Below are 17,665 nucleotides of genomic sequence, written 5' to 3'. Positions count from 1 at the left end.
GTATTATGCACCTCAAAATAGCTAGAGGAGAGGATTTTAAATGTTCTCACCACAAAAACACGGTGTTTCAGGTGATGGATATGCTAATCACCCTAATTTGATCATTATAATGTATACATGTATCAAAACATCACATTGCACCCCATAAATATGTACATTAGGTGTCAAAAATAAATTTTAAAACAGGAGGTGAAAACAACAGGATGCAATTATTTTCCAAAAGCCTTGTTTTTATTTATATAGAGTCCTAACCACTTCGGTGGTAGGAGGAGTGGGAAAGGCTCCTTTTTCAATCCAGGGACCTCCACAATGTTGGTTTGCTGTTACCAAACACACAGGTAAGTGGCATCATGGATCTGGTAAACTAACAACAATGTTTAGTCTCTCTCTGCTAGAGCAACAAGGTGAGCATCAATCTCTGCTTCTGTAAGAATCCTAGAAGGCAAAAGGGGGAAAAAAACAACTATTCAAAAAAAAATTTTTCAAACACAGATAAAAGTGGGATAGTATAATAAACTCCCATATACCTATCAACCTACTTCAACAATTATCAATTTATAAACCAATCTTTAAAAAATCTATACACACACTTATCTTCCCTCAGATTATTTTGAAGGAATTCCCAGATATTATATCACCTTCACCTATACACAAAAATGTTTACTTGACACTGGATTTAGAATTGTATCTTGAAAATAAAATTCTTTAGTTGCAGCTAAGATAGAAAATATTTCAATTGAATAACAAATAAAGCTAAACTATAAATTATTCTATTTAGCTTCTATGTCAAAATGCATTTATTTTATTTATTCATTTATTTTATTTTATTTTTTTTATTTTTTTGAGATGGAGTCTCGCTTTGTCGCCCAGGCTGGAGTGCAGTGGCCGATCTCGGCTCACTGCAAGCTCCGCCTCCCAGGTTCAAGCGATTCTTCTGCCTCAGCCTCCCGAATAGCTGGGACTACAGGCATGTGCCACTACGCCCAGCTAATTTTTGTATTTTTACTAGAGATGGGGTTTCACCATATTGGCCAGGCTGGTCTGGAACTCCTGACCTCGTGATCCACCCGCCTCGGCCTCCCAAAGTGCTGGGATTACAGGTGTGAGCCATCTTGCCCAGCCGTCAAAATACATTTACATGTAGTATAACTCAAATTTATGTCAGCTCAAAGATAAAAATTCATGAAGAAATTTTAAGCATATTAAAGTGTTCAGATTCAGAAGTTCATGAAAATAAAGTTATAATTCTATGAATAGTCTACCAGCCAGAGATGCTCCATGTTGAACATATATTTCCTTTCTTTTTCTTTTTGAGATGGAGTCTGACCCTGTCGCCCAGGCTGGACTGCAGTGGCACAATCTTGGCTCACTGCAACCTCTGCCTCCCGGGCTCAAGCAATTCTCCTGCCTCAGCCTCCCAAGTAGCTGGGATTACAGGTGTCCACCACCACACCTGGCTAATTTTTGTATTTTTAGTAGAGACGGGGTTTCACCATGTTGGCCAGGCTGGTCTCAAACTCCTGACCTCAAGTGATCTGCCCACCTTGGCCTCCCAAAGTGCTGGGATTACAGGTTTGAGCCACCATGTGCGGCCCTGAACATGTATTTTCTAAATGATGTTTGCCTTGAAAGGAAGCAATGGTTTGGCAACCTTGTTAATGTGACCTACTACTACTAGACTTCTAAAAAGTGAAATTTGTCAAAAGGACATTTTTTAGTGCAACTGAAGGCAATATCAAGCAGGTTAAATAGCTGTTGATGCTTATGCTATGTATTGTAATTATTTACATATATTTACTATCACAGAATTTATAAATGATACAAAGTTTTCTGAAGACAAGATTTTTGGTTCCTTACCAATTTTAAAAATAACAGATACAAATACAATTTTAAAGGTGGCAGGAAGGTCTCCAAACAGAAAATAAAACAAGAGCTAATTGTAGGTTCCTTACAGAGATTTTAAAGTTATTCTTGCTGAAATTTTTACTGCAAAAAAAAAAAAAGGCACCTTTTTCAAAAGCAACTTGATCCCTGCCCCCACCCCTCACCCCTACCCCAACAAGTTACAAAACTTCTTCCTATGGGAAAAAAAGCTAGAATAGATTCCGTTCTGGTGTTGTCGGTTGTTTTTTTAACAGATGGGGTGTCACTATGTTACCCAGGCTAGAGTGCAGTGGCTATTCACAGGCACTATCATTGTGCACTACAGCTTTCAACTCCAAGGCTCAAGTCATCCTCTCGCCTCAGCCTCCTGAGGAGCTGAGACTACAGATGCATGCCACAGCACCCAGCTCCTGTTTGTTTGCTTTTTTTTTTTTTAAAGTCCTATGAATTTTTCTAAATCTGTCATGTTTATATGACTTATCTGTGGGCAACCAAAAGAACGAATTAGGAAAAAAAAAACAAACGAAAAACCTCTTCAAGGTCTAGTTAAGCTTAGTTTACCACTCTCGTACCCCACACCACAACCAAGACCATGTGTCTTTATGGTTGTGATCTAAGAATAGATACACATAATAGTTAAAATGCCTCCCAGTAGTTCCTTGTATCTGTGGATTTAACTGTAGTATTTTCATTAAATATAAGAGCATCCTGGTTCATGGTATATCAACTGTCTCATAGGGCTGCTGGGAGGATTAAATGAGCTGATTGTATGAAGCACTCAGTATGGATTTGAATCATGGAAGCTATAAGGCTGATGTGTGGGAGTTAGTCACTTAGTGAGTAAGAACATACACACACACACACACACACATCCAGCATCTGCAAGTCAATTAGCTGTATTCAAAATTTGGGCTTTCCAAAGATCTCTAGATAACGGTCTGACATATATCAGTAGCTCATATTGCTCCTCAAAGTTCTACTTAAATAACCACTAAATAACCAAAGTTCTATCTGAAAAACTTGCAAACTACTACTTTGGGAATTGAGTTTGTATTGACCTTAAACTAAAAAAAAGAAAACACTTATGCTAACTTTTTTCCTTACATAAGGAAGGTAACTTTATGTCGTCTCTGGTGTTAGATATAAAATCACTCTGAAATAAGGAGAAAAGCTTTGATATCTGACTCTTAAAAGAGAGTCCAAAGTTTTAAAAACAGATCTCAGGTGCTGGGGAAAAAACACACACACACAAACAAAAACTATAATGACAGTTAAAGAAAAAATATTTCCCCCACAAGTTATAGGACACATGGACTCACATGCCTCCATCTTTCTAGTCTGCATGTGGCCCACAATATCTCTTACCTGAATTTAGGATTTTCAACTGTCACTACTCCAACTTCTATTTCTGAAGGTTTGAAATCAATTGATAGAACAGTAGACAGGCATGTAATTGCAGTCTGAAAAAAAGTATTTAATGTTAAAATATAGTATTTTTTAGCGATTCCAAGGTTTTCTCATTCGTAGCTTATTCAAATCATGAGTCAATCAGGAGCTCCATGTTTCAATGAGGTAGTTCAATGTTACTAACAGACTGCTTAACTCTAATGTATTGCCTCCCAATGATGAGAAACTTTTTTCTACCAAGTCAAATAATAAAGGAGTCCATTAATTAAAATAGGATGATTTATACAGAAAGGTTTATTGGCTTCATGACCCAGGCACTACGCTTCACTTAGCACTTGGGGTGAAATAGGAAAAGGATAAAGATGAATGATACTCTCTGCACCTTCAAGGAATTTACAGTAAAAACGATTTAAGAATGTTTTAAGTGTTTTTTTTGTTTGTTTTGTTTTTGTTTTTTTGAGACACAGTCTCACTCTGTCGCCCAGTCTGGAGTGCAGTGGCGCCAGCTTGGCTCACTGCAACCTCAGGCTCGTGGATTCAAGCAAGTCTCCTGCCTCAGTCTCCTGAGTAGCTGGAATTACAGGGGCCTGCCACCATGCCCGGCTAATTTTTGTATTTTTCGTAGAGACAGGGTTTCGCCACGTTGGCCAGGATGGTCTCAAACTCCTGACCTCAGGTGATCTGTATGCCTCCCAAAGTGCTGGGATTACAGGTGTGAGCCACCATGCCCGGCCTTAAGTGTTTTTATACCTGATATGGTTATTTGTGTAATTAATTATGAATTGCAATAAAAGAAACCCTTAAGAAATATTTAGACAGGGCCTAGTACTTCTTGAACATGAACTAGCTTTTTATCTCCTTTAAGCATACTTCCAAACCAAACATAAAAGCATTAGATGGTAATTTTTTTTTGGTCATTTATCAGAAGCATGTTGTTAGCGTCTTCAGAATGGCTTTAATTCCCGACTTACACCCAAAATCTACTAAAATTTTTGTTTTTAATTTCTTGGCAGTAAATAGGACTGGCCTCAAACACCTGGACTCCAGCAATCTTCCAGCTTCAGCCTCCCAAGTAGCTGGACGACAGGTGTGTGCCACCATGCCCAGCTGGTTCCTATTTTTATTTATATTTTCCTATTATATGTGTTTTGTTGAAAGCCACCTCAAATACATTATGAAATAAGGAATTAAGTGAATAAAAGCAACCCAAATTTTCCTATGTCAGCTGTATGATATCAATTTCATTATTAAGTTGATAAACTTGAATCCTGGGATGTAATTCAGGAATAGCTTTGCAGAGAAATTATACAAAGATCCTCACTGTTCTATATAGCATAAAAAGTCAGCTCCTTTTGGTTGACTTACTTCCACTGTCTGTTCAAATGTCCAATCAAATTTCTTCTTCACTTTTTTTTCAAGGAAGCTGGTTGACTCAGTTTGTTTAACTCCCGCTGCAGTGGCTTTAAACCCACAGTAGTAACCTGCAGGATCACACTTATATACCTGAGGGCCTTGCTCTTCATCTATACCAATTAAAATCATACCTAAAAAGAGAAAAGACCCTAATTAAATATGTTTTAGCTTTATACAATGACATCTCCTCTTTCTTGGTGGTGTCACATAGCTACTGCTAATCATTACTTTGGCCATCAATTTTAGGATATATATTTTCCTTTAAGAAAACTGATAAAATACAGGTTATCACCACAGGTAAATTAGGTAACATATAAATTCCCATTTCACAAAAGGATTTATCACAGATTAAAAAAAATAGTTTGAATAATTACAAATACAATTTAAAAATAGTGTTTCCAATCTTTGCTGTTATCCAAGCATGTTTATCTGAACCCTAATCCTTCAAGATGTTGCCTGGTAAAATAAACTTCAAAAACACATTTTTTTTTTTTTTTTTTTTTTTTAGATTTTTTTTTTTTTTTTTTTTGAGACGGAGTCTCGCTCTGTCTCCCAGGCTGGAGTGCAGTGGCAAGATCTCGGCTCACTGCAAGCTCTGCCTCCCGGGTTCACACCATTCTCCTGCCTCAGCCTCCCGAGTAGCTGGGACTACAGGCGCCTGCCACCATGCCCAGCTAATTTTTTGTATTTTTAGTAGAGACGGGGTTTCACTGTGTTAACCAGGATTGGTCTTGATCTCCTCATCTTGTGATCCGCCCGCCTCATCCTCCCAAAGTGCTGGGATTACAGGCGTGAGCCACCGCACCCGGCCAACCTTTTTTTTTTTTTTTTTTTAAGAGACGAGGTCTCACTGTTGCCCAGGGTGGTCTTGAACTCCTGGGTTCAACTGATCCTCCTGCCTCGGCCTCCCAAAGTGCTGGGATTACAAGTGTGCACCACTGTGCCTGGCCCAAAAACACTTTCATATACCTTTTCTGGAAACAGATAATAAATAATAGCATATTAAATGCTGTGAAATATTCTGTTGTAGATTGACCTATTTAACTTTAACTCAGTAGTTCTTTGGTTTGTTTGACCAAGAAATACTTTTTTTTTTTTTTTTTTTATAGAAATACCTATTAAGGTTCCAGGGAACAGTGTATGGGACACACTGTGGGAATGCTGGCACAAACTGAAATACACTTACGGGCTACCTGCTCACCTTTACACTGCCCATCTTCATTACTGTTGGTATATACTCCTCTAGGAAGTCACACAAACCAAGCTCTAAATTCTATACATGTAACTTTGTTACTACAATTCTAATGTTACCATATTATAGGCATACAATTAAAATAAACACCATCATTAAATTTCTTTCTACTCAGTAGAACAGGTAACAAAGTACTTAATGGTTTAACTGCTTTCTTATATTTGATATATACAAAATATAAGGGCAACACAAAAAGGTACCCACTTATTGCTGGGGGAAACAACAAATACTTCTTTCCTTCAAGGTCTTCCAAGATGAATATGATTTAAGTAATTTTTAAGTGAGAAGTCAAGAGGGTCAGATGCTAAACAGAAATCTTTACACTGACTGCTTTAATGCTCATAAATGAATGACACGTCAGAAACAAACATGCATTGAATTTTTCAGGCTAATTTATTACATCACATCTAAAAATCAGTAAATCTCATCCCTCTCCCAATACAATTTTACTTGTTTTCAAAAATAGAAATTTATTCTAAAAATGTGAATCACACACCTGTGTGTGACCCTAATTCTTTAGGGTGGTCAAAACAAACAGCTACATTATTAAGATGCCTGATGTAGGTATTTCTATGGAATTAGTAATCTGGAATTGCAGTAGAACCTCATTACAACATCCTAGTAATGAGGACTTGCATCTTTCAAATCACATACTCCAAATGGAAATATTTTGATAAAAAGTCTAACAGCATCTAAAGCCCGACATACTGTTGTGAAACCTATCCTTTAGTTCTAATTTATTATAAAGATTTTCCCACTGCATGTAATTTCCAAACCACATGTTCAGAACTCAAGTGTTATTTAAACAATTCTGTATACATGTTCTGTAAAAAGTTTCAATTCATCAATTATTTGGGAGACCTCTTAGCATACTTACAACAACCAAGAGGCCTCATTTCAGCATTCTGTGTGTAGACCTGAGAAATATCGGCAATTCTTTTACACAGCATGTCCACAGGAATCTCATAGCCATACTTGTATTTCCAGTTAGCTGCCTCATAGCGTGCCCTCTGTACCTGGGATCTGCTGTCAGCTTATAGCATAAAAAAACAAAGATTTACCTGGTTAGAAGGAAAGAACAAACCTGAAAGCCAGGCAATTTAGCCAGGCAATTTTTCCACCATATAGACATACATGAGTTAAAGAGAAAGGGTCTGCTATGGCTTTTTCTCCCCCAATGAATACTAAATAACTCATCAACAAGTATATGAAAAAAATTGAAAAACATGAAGCTCTCTACACAGTACTCCCCTTTTATACTAAGCCTTTCATCAGCAGTCAAAATAGTTTCTACAAGTATCCAGTAACTCCCAAAAGAATAAGCATTAAGGAGGCAGGGCATGGTGGCTCAACACTTTGGGAGGCCAAGACAGGCGGATCACTTGAGGCCAGGAGTTTGAGACCAGCCTGGCCAACATGGCTAAATCCTGTCTCTACTAAAAATACAAAAATCAGCTGGGCGTGGTGGTGCATGCCTGTAGTCCCAGCTACCTGGGAGGTTGAGGCACGAGAATTGCTTGAACCCAGGAGGCGGAGCAGCCTGGGAGACAAAGTGAGACTCTGTCTCCAAAAAAAAAAAAAAAAAAAAAGCCTTAAGGAGAGAGAATAATCTTTCTTAATCTTTGTTTTTAGGCTTAAATTCGTTTTTCATGTATTTTTTAGAGATGGGGTCTTGGACTGGCACCCAGTGAGCCATCATAGCTCACTGCAGCCTTGAATTCCTTGGTCAAGTGATCCTCCTACCTCAGCTTCCTGAGTAGCTAGGACTACAGGTGTGTGCCACCATACCAGCTAATTTTTTTTTTCTTCTTCAGATGGAGTCTTGCTCCATTGCCCAGGCTGCAGTACACTGTCATGATCTTGGCTCACTGCAACCTCTACCTCCCAGGTTCAAGCGATTCTCCTGCCTCAGCCTCCCGAGTAGTTGGGATTACAGGCACCTGCCACCATAGCTGGTTAAGTTTTTTGGTATTTTTGTTTTTATTTTTTGAGACAGAGTCTCACTCTGTTGCCCAGGCTGGAGTGCAGTGGTACAATCTCAGCTCACTGCAACCTCTGCCCCCCGAGTTCAAGCAATTCTCCTGCCTCACCCTCCTGAATAGCTGGGATTACAGGTGTGCGTGCGCCACCATGCCCAGCTAATTTTTGTATTTTTGGTAGAGATGGGGTTTCACCATGTTGGCCAGGCTGGTCTCAAACTCCTGACCTCAAATGATCCGCCTGCCTCGGCCTCCCAAAGTGCTGGGATTACAGGTGTGAGCCACTGCGCCCAGCCTTTTTCTGTATTTTTAGTAGAGACGGAGTTTCACCATGTTGGCCAGGCTGATCTCGAATTCCTGACCTCAAGTGATCCGCCTGCCTCGGCCTCCCAAAGTGCTGGGATTACAGGTGTGAGCCACCGTGCCCAGCCCCCAGCTAATTTCTAAATTTGTCATAGAGATGGAGTCTCACTATGTTGCCCAGGCTGGTTTTGAACTCCTGGTCTTAAACAATCCTCTCACCTTGGCCTCCCAAAGTGCTGGGATTACAACTGTGAGCCACTGTGCCCAACCTAAAATAATTTTCATAATAATTCTCACTCTCTTCTAACTGATGCCATTATTACCAGGTTTGAGATATACTGAGTTAGGTCCCCTTAAACTACTAACTATAGCTGAAATAAGATAAAATCATCTATGAAAGGGGCCTCAGCCCAGTTTCTCTGACGGTAGCATAAGCATCTAATTCTATTATAGGTATAATTTCAAAAAAGCTCACAATACTCTTAAAATATTGATACTAGTCTTAGAAGACTGCAAATCCACTCATGGCACCTGAAAATCAGGCAATAAGATAAGTTTAAAATTAATACAAAACTCAAAATAATTTGAAGAAAATAACAAAAGCCTTGTACATCTACAGATGTCTAGCTAATTACCTGTCATTCCAGTCATCACACAACCAATGTTTTCAGTTATCTTGAATAAGTGAGTCACTGTGCTGGAATCCAATAATTTGTCCTAATAAACAAAATAAACAAAGATAATTTTTAAAAAAACATACAGGTTTCTGTGTAGTTATAAAAAAATTATGTTTTCATTTTTAATTTGCCCTGCTTCTTGGAGAAAACAATACGATGGAACTATAAAAATAAACTGTATAATAAATGTCTTCTGATCATTTTAAAGTTAAAATCAACTTTAAAAAAAGGGTTTCGAGGGGCTCTATTTACCGTTTCTGGATGATACTTTTCCTGTGGACAAGCAATAGCTTAATAAAAATTTGTCTCAAGGTCCCCAAAGACAAAAGACTTAGAAAAGACCATTATGCTTATAATCACTTCATGAACTTTAATAAGTTAATTCTGTCCACACAGCTGAACTGTATATAGACGTTCAATAGACACTTCTTGGATGACAGGAAAGCAGGATCAAAGCAAAATTATGTTAATATTTGTATATAAAAATACACTTTTCCACAAACCCATGAAAAATTCTTTTTTTTTTTTGAGATGGAGTTGTGCTCTTGTTGCCCAGGCTGGAGTGCAATGGTGTGATCTCGGCTCACCGTAACCTCCACCTCCCAGGTTCAAGTGATTCTCCTACCTCAGCCTCCCGAGTAGCTGGAATTACAGGCATGTGCCACCACACCTGGCTAATTTTGTATTTTTAGTAGAGACAGGGTTTCTCCATGTTGGTCAGGCTGGTCTACAACTCCCGACCTAAGGTGATCTGCCCACCTGAGCCTCCCAAAGTGCTGGGGTTACAGGTGTGAGCCACTGCACCTGGCCGAAAATTCTTATATTCTGCAATTATTAACTATTTGGGCAGTGTTACTTACAGGTACTTTCTTCTGTGTGACAATTACTGCACAGTCTTTCCCTCTGACAGCTACTGATGTAAGGCCACCCTGGTTAATAGCCTTAAAAGCATATTCTGGAAAACAGAACAGTTTTTTTTTAAAGTTGGAATAAATTATTGTAGATTCTTGCAATAATAGTCATTAAAAAGAATGAGAAAGAGCTACATGAACACAGAATGCTCATATAGCATTCCAAGATGTGCAAAGTCAAAATAATACCAATGACCACAAGTCACAGTTAAACCAACTCCATTTCTTCCATTTTCATTTTACTGAAATTATTTTCATTATGCTGATGCATCCAATTTCCAATAAAGTTTTTTTGTTTTTTTTTGAAACAGAGTCTCGCTCTGTCACCCAGGCTGGAGTGCAGTGGTGGGATCTCAGCTCACTGCAACCTCTGCCTGCCAAGTTAATGCTAGTCTCCTGCCTCAGCCTCCCAAGTAGCTGGGATTACAGGCACGTGCCACCACATCTGGCTAATATTTGTATTTTTAGTAGAGACGGGGTTTCGCTGTATTGGCCAGGCTAGTCTTGAACTCCTGACCTCAGGGGATTCACCTGCCTTGGCATCCCAAAGTGCAGGGATTACAGGTGTGAGCCACCACTCCCCGCCCCAATAACGGTTTAATGTTTATCATACTGCATCTTTATCAATGATGTTTTGTCATTTTAAAAGTTTTTTTGTGGCCACTATTTCTAAGTCTGGTTTTCCCAGGTCAAATTTAGCTGCTTTAAATTTTTTCTAGACTTAATACTTCTGTTAACTTTTGGTCAGTAACTAATTTGACCACATGCAGTTTTAATTGCTGTTTGATTATTTTGCATTGATTTTTGTCTAACAAGTTGAATATTTCTGGATCACGCTTTTTGCAATTTTTATGTTACCTACAACATATGACTCTTTTTTTTCTTTTTTGAGATGGAGTCTCGCTCTGTCGCCCAGGCTGGAGTGTGGTGGCACGATCTTGGCTTACTATAACCTCCGCTTCCCAGGTTCAAGCGATTCTCCTGCCTCAGCCTCCTGAGTAGCTGGGATTACAGGTGCATACCACCATGCCCAGCTAAGTTTTTCTATTTTTAGTAAAGATGGGGTTTCACCACATTGGCCAGGCTGATGCCGAACTCCTGACCTCAGGTGATCCGCCCACCTCGGCCTCCCAAAGTGTTAGGATTACAGGCATGAGCCACCACGCCAGGCCAACATATGACTCTATCTATAACAAACCTCAGCTTATGCACTTCTAGCTGCTGTCAATCCATTCTATTGGTTAAAACACTAGGATCAAAATAGTAGCATACGAAAAAACTACTTTGACACCATGTAGTATAATTGATAATGGTTGTCTTTGGGCAGTAAGATTACAGATCTCGCTCTGTCACCCAGGCTGGAGTGCAGTGGCATGATCTTGGCTCACTGCAACCTCTGCCTCCCGGGCTCAAGCGATTCTCCTGCCTCAGCCTCGCCCTGAGTAGCTGGGATTACAGGTGCCCGCCACAACGCCCAGCTAGTTTTTGTATTTTCAGTAAAGACAGGGTTTCAGCATGTTGGCTAGGCTGGTCTTGAACTCCTGACCTCGGGTGATCCGCCTGCCTCAGCCTCCTGAAGTGCTGGGATTACAGGTGTGAGCCACTGCACCCAGCCCAAATTTTTCTTTTTTTAAAAAATTTTTAGTAGAGATGAGGTCTCACTATCTTGCCCAGGCTGGTCTCGAACTTCTGAGCTGAAGCGATCCTCCTATATCAGCATTCCAAAATGCTGAGATTCAGGCGTGAGCCACCAGGCCAGCCTCTGCAATATTTAAATTTAATAATAGACACATATTTTGGTGGGTTTTGAGATAGGGTCTTGCTCTGTTGCCTAGGCTGGAACACCAGGGCATGATCATAGCTCACTGCAGCCTCAACCTCCTGGGCCCAAGTGATCCTCCAGCCTCAGCCCCCTGAGTAGCTGGGACCACAGGTGTATACCACCACACACAGCTAATTTTCAAATTTTTTCTGTAGAGATGGAGTCTTCCCATGTTGCCCAGGCTGGTCTCAAACTCCTGGACTCAAGCGATCCTCCCACCTCAGACTCCCAAAGTGATGGGATTACAGGGATGAACCACCATGCCTGGCCTGTTTATTTTATTTTTAGTTAAAAATAGATACGGGATCTTGCTATGTCGCCCAGGCTGGTCTCAAACTCTTTGGCTCAAGTGATCCTCCCACCTTAGGATTACAGGCATGAGCCACTGTACCTGGCCTGGGCATGTATTTTGTAATCAGGGGAAAAGCAACAAAAATCAACACATGCTCATGGTAGAAAATATGAAAACACAGAAGATAACTTTTAAATAATTATTCATAATCCCAATCGTTATTTACATTTTGACATATAACAGATTATTTCAAAATTCTGTCTTCGAGTGTTACTCTGGGCACTGAGTCTGAGCCATGGCCTCATCTGTTCAAAAAGCCACAGGTGGTGAGGACCAGCTGAGAAAGCTACTGCCTATCAGGCTAAAGAATCTCTTTTAATAGAAACTGTAATAAATCATCAAATATTTCTAAATGGCTAAATATTTAAGAGAGAACAAAAGAACAGAGCAAAAATGATTCTAGAAAAATGGCCTTAAAGGAAACCCTCAGCTGGGTGCAGTGGCTCACACCTGTAATCCTAGCAATTTGGGAAGCAAGGTGGGAGGACTGCTTGAGTCCAGGAGTCTGAGGCCAGCCTGGGCAACATGGCAAGACCCTGTCTCTACAAAAAAACGTTAGCCGGGCATGGTGGTGTGCCTATGGTCCCAGTTCCTTGGGAGGCTGAGGCAGGAGGATCACTTGAGCCCAAGAGGTCAAGGCTGCAGTGAGCCGTGCTCACACCACTGTACTCCAGCCTGGGCAAGAGCGAGACCTCGTTTCAAAAAAAAAAAAAAAAAGAAACAAAAGAAAAGAAATCTTCAAATATGGCTTGGATTTAACTGGTTTTATCATTATTATCATTATTGAGCAAGAGACAGCATCTTGCTCTGTCACCCAGGCTAAGTGCAGTGACACAATCATAGCTCACCACAGCCTCAAACTTCTGATTCAGACCCTCCCACTTCAGTCTCCTGAGCTGCTGAGACTACAGGTGGGTATCACCATGCCTAATTTAAAAGAATTTTTTAGAGATGGGGTCTCACTACATTGCCCAGGCTGGTCTCAAACTCTTGGCCTCAAATGATCCTCTTGCCTCAGCTTCTGGAGTAGCTGGGATTACAGAAGGTATGAGCCATAATCCCCAATTTATTTTTATTTTATTTTATTTATTATTATTTTTTTTGAGACGGAGTCTTGCTCTGTCGCCCAGGCTGGAGTGCAGTGGCGCAATCTCGGCTCACTGCAAGCTCCGCCTCCCGGGTTCACGCCATTCTCCTGCCTCAGCCTCTCCGAGTAGCTGGGACTATAGGCGCCCGCCACCACGCCCGGCTGATTTTTTTGTATTTTTAGTAGAGACGGGGTTTCACCGTGGTCTCGATCTCCTGACCTCGTGATCCACCCACCTTGGCCTCCCAAAGTGCTGGGATTACAAGCGTGAGCCACCGCGCACACGGCCCACAATCCCCAATTTAATTGGTTAATTATAAAAGCAAAATTTTACCATCCCATCACCGTACAAATAACTTTTTTTTTTTTTGAGATGGAGTCTCACTCTGTTGCCCAGGATGGAGTGCAGTGGTGCGATCTTGGCTTACTGCAACCTCTGCCTCCTGGGTTGGAGCAATTCTCCTGCCTCAGCCTCCCGAGTAGCTGGGATTACAGGTGTGCACAACCACACCCAGCTAATTTTTGTATTTTTAGTAGAGACGGGGTTTCACCATGTTGGCCAGGCTGATCTTGAACTCCTGACCTCAGGTAATCCACCCACCTCGGCCTCCCAGATGCTGGGATTACAGGTGTGGGCAACTGCACTCAGCCTACACTGCAAATAACTTCTAAAATATAGGAGGCTGGTGCCTCGCTATTTGTGGGGATTGGTTCTAGGACCTCTCATGGATTCCAAAATCCACAGAAACTCAAGTCTCCGATATAAAACGGCACAGTATTTGCACATCACCTATGTATATCCTCCTGTATACTTGAAATTATCCCTAGCCTGGCCAGGCGCGGTGGCTCACACCTGTAATCCCAGCACTTTGGGAGGCAGAGACAGGCAGATCACCTGAAGTCAGGAGTTCGAGACCATCCTGGCAGACATGGTGAAACCCCATCTCTATTAAAAATGCAAAAATTAGCCGGGCATGGTGGCAGGCGCCTGTAATCCCAGCTACTCAGGAGGCTGAGGCAGGAAAATCGCTGGAACCTGGGAGGTGGAGGTTGCAGTGAGCTGAGATTGTACCACTATACTCCAGCCTGGGCGAAAGAGCGAGACTCCGTCTAAAAAAAAAGAAAGAAATTATCTCTAATTTACACTACACGAGCTAATACAATGAGTGAGACTCCATTTAAAAAAAAAAAAGAAATTATCTCTAGCTTACACTACACTAGCTAATACAATGTAAATGCTAAATTTACATTTGCTTTTGTTGCTTTTGTTTAGCGAATAATGACAAGAAAAAAATCTGTATATGTTCAGTACAGGAACATTTTTTTCCCTGAATATTTATGATCTGCAGCTAGTTGAATTCACGGATGATGAAACCATAAATATGGAGGGCTAGCTGTACAACTTTCAAACTGCTTCTTGATTCTGATCCTGATATGGCTAATAAAGCTTCTATCAGATCAGCCCTCCACAAATAAAAAGTACTAACTCTAAACAAAACAATAACTACCTAAAGACACCACAAAGTCAGATTCTAGAGGGGAAGTCAACAGTTAGGAGAAAGGAATGGCATGGTTGAGTTTCCCATTTTTGTGGCTCATAATCTGAGAGCAGTAAAGGCTGAACTCCCACAGAAAACTCAGTCTTTTTGGCCTGAAGAACTAGAGAACAGTTTGGGGTAACAATAGCTGCCAGAAAACAAGGGAGAGAAATAAGAGCACTAGAGAGTGAGAGTCCCAACTTATATATATAAACACTGCCCAAATCTCTGGCAGATTCCATAACAACACACACAAGGCAGACTCCAAGCGGCCTAGTTAAGGATAAAAGAAACTGAGTGAGATTTAAGATGCCACCCAAGAGACAGACTTTGTAGCTTGGGAATAACCAAATTAACTGCCTATTAGAACAAAACAAGTCAATACTCTTTGGAGAAATATAACAGAATCCAGAGTCTTCATAAAATAACATTGATAAATGTCCAGGATACAATCCAGAACTCTCAATATACCAAAAAACAAATTAAGTCAAACTAAAAAACCAAGACCAAAACCAAACAACAAAAACCAGGAACATTGTGTTCAATTCTCAAAAAGAACAATCCTGAGATGACCCAGATGTTGCTGTATTAGCAAAGATTTAAAAACAACTATTATAACTATGCTCAATGACATGATGGAAAATGTTCTCAAAATGAAAAATGATAGGAAATCTCAGCAAAGAAAAAATGAAAGAAGCAAAAGGAAATTGTAGAACTGAAAAATATAATACACAAAATTTAAAAATTCACCAAAAGGACGTAACTGTAGAATGGAGGTGAGAAAGGAAAGAGTGAGTGAATATGAAAATGTATCAAATGATCCAATCTTAAAAAGGCAGAAAAAATAGTTGAAAAAAAATGAATCTGTGGGTCTACATCAAAATGTGTAAGATATGTATAACTGGAGTCCTATATGGAGAGCAAAGAATGGGGAAACAAAATCTGAAGAAATAATGGCTAAAAATGTTCAAAATATGGCAAAAGACAAAAAAACTTCAGATTAAAGAACCTCAGAAAACAAGCAGAATGAAAACAGAAAATCACATATAGATTCATTATGGTCCAATGTCTGAAAACCAAAAATAGAAAAAATTTTGAAAACAGAGAAAAACAAATGAAAAACGTAAAGAAACTATGACATAATAAATGTGTGTTGTTTAAACACCACTAAATTTGTAGTGATTCTGGCTGTGTGTGATGGCTCATGCTTGTAATCCCACCACTTTGGGAGGCTGAATGGGGAGGATCGCTTGAGCCCAGAAGTTTGAGACCAGCCTGGACAACATGGCCAGAAATCAAGAAATAGTAACAGACAACAAGAGAAAAACCAGCTAAGTCAAAAACTGGTTCTTTGAGCCAATAAAATCATTAACGCTCTGGTAGGTTGGTAAATGCATCCCCAAAAGATACCTATGTCCTAGTCCCTGGAACCTGTGAATGTTACCTTATATGGCAAAAGCAGACAGAGGGTCTTTAGAGATGTGATTTTTTCCTAGGAAAAAAAAAATTCTAGTAACACTTGATCTTCAATCCCACATAGCAACTGGCCACAAAGAAAAAAAAATCACCTAAGCTGAGCAGGTGTTTTGCAGTTTTCCACAGGTCCCACCATTTCCTGTTATCTTTCACCCAGCCTGTTTCACTCACTGGCATTACTTATCTGGTCTGTGTAAGCATTTGTGTCCGTCATCCCTGAACTAAATAAACGAATACATGCTTATTGCTTAAATAATGCAAAAGCTAAAAACCACAAAAGAGTATCTTCCCTACCATATAAATTTTGTCCCACAAAATAAAAAACATTTTACATATAAAAAATGCTTCTTAACAGAGAATGCACCTGTGAATTTCCCAGGATTCATTAAGGGGGCCCTCGTTCTTTATATAGACCAGTGCTGTCCAACAGAAATTTCTGTGATGCTGGCAATGTTCTATATTTGCAATGTCCAATATGATAGTCATTAGTCATATGTGGCTATTGAGCACATAAAATGTGGCCAGTGTAACTGAGCAACTGGATTTTAAAGTTTTTTTTTTTTTTGAGATGGAGTCTCACTCTGTCACCCAGGCTGGTGTGCAGTGGAGCGATCTCGGCTCGCCGCAACCTCTGCCTCCCAGGTTCAAGCGATTCTCCTGCCTCAGCCTCCTGAGTAGCTGGGATTACAGGCACACACCATCACACCCAGCTAGTTTTTCTGTATTTTTAGTAGAGACGGGGTTTTACCATGTTGGCCAGGCTGGTCTCAAACTCCTGACCTCAAGTGATCCACCCGCCTCGGCCTCCCAAAGTGCTGGGATTATAGGCGTGAACCACTGCGCTCAGCCAAATTTAAAGTTCTTTGTTAAGAATATCATTCCTACTCTTCCTCTCCTACTTCTCTGAACTTCCCTTCTCAATCTTCTTCACTGCTTTCATCTCTTCAGCCAGCTCCTGAAATACTGGTATTTCCCAGAATTCTATTATTTTCTCCATCCCTGGATGATTTTACCCTATACCACAGATTCAGCTATAACCTAGATAATCACTACTAATCTGTCATCTCTAGCTCTGGACTTATAATTACAAATGTCTATTTCTTCAAATACCTATGCCTATTAGCCACAGACATGTCTAAAAATAAACTTTTCCTCCTTATAAACCTGCTTCTTTTCTTACAGTCCTTATTTCATAATTGTATTACTAACCACTCAGTTTTTCAAGCTACAAACCTGGGTTATCACTCGACTCTAACCTTCTGCCCCTTCCCAAGAAATGTCCATTCTTACTATACCTAGGATTTGCTTTAACATACTCTAGAAGAGAGGGGGAAGTGCGTGGGAAAGGGAGAAAACATGACTGACAAAATATTGACATCAGATGAAGCTGCGTGATGGGTACATGAAGGTCACTGTACTAGTCTATCTACATTTGTCTAAAGTATTCTATAATAAAAATTTGAAGGCCGGGCGCGGTGGCTCACGCTTGTAATCCCAGCACTTTGGGAGGCCGAGGTGGGCGGATCACAAGGTCAGGAGATCGAGACCACGGTGAAACCCCGTC

The 17,665-nt window shown here is 40.2% G+C and overlaps 1 protein-coding gene across 2 annotated transcripts in view; it reads right to left on the bottom strand.

Annotated features, from left to right (window-relative positions):
* Nucleotides 1-204: 204 nt before the first annotated feature.
* The window catches only part of PSMA6 (proteasome 20S subunit alpha 6), a 41,990-nt gene continuing 24,529 nt past the window's right edge, over nucleotides 205-17,665 (bottom strand). For both annotated transcript variants that reach the window (XM_058429603.1, XM_032179481.2), the window contains exons 2-7: nucleotides 9,776-9,870; nucleotides 8,874-8,955; nucleotides 6,834-6,989; nucleotides 4,657-4,835; nucleotides 3,250-3,344; nucleotides 205-435 (exon numbers count right to left, since the gene is read on the bottom strand). In XM_058429603.1, coding sequence (XP_058285586.1) covers nucleotides 378-435; nucleotides 3,250-3,344; nucleotides 4,657-4,835; nucleotides 6,834-6,989; nucleotides 8,874-8,955; nucleotides 9,776-9,870 — 665 coding nt within the window. In that variant the 3' untranslated portion in view covers nucleotides 205-377. The remainder of the gene's footprint in view (nucleotides 436-3,249; nucleotides 3,345-4,656; nucleotides 4,836-6,833; nucleotides 6,990-8,873; nucleotides 8,956-9,775; nucleotides 9,871-17,665) is intronic.

Source organism: Hylobates moloch, unplaced genomic scaffold, assembly GCF_009828535.3.
Source record: "Hylobates moloch isolate HMO894 unplaced genomic scaffold, HMol_V3 SCAFFOLD_16, whole genome shotgun sequence".
NCBI classification, from domain to species: domain Eukaryota; kingdom Metazoa; phylum Chordata; class Mammalia; order Primates; family Hylobatidae; genus Hylobates; species Hylobates moloch.
Note: the sequence above shows the minus strand (reverse complement) of the source record. Positions and strands in the feature narration are given on the sequence as shown.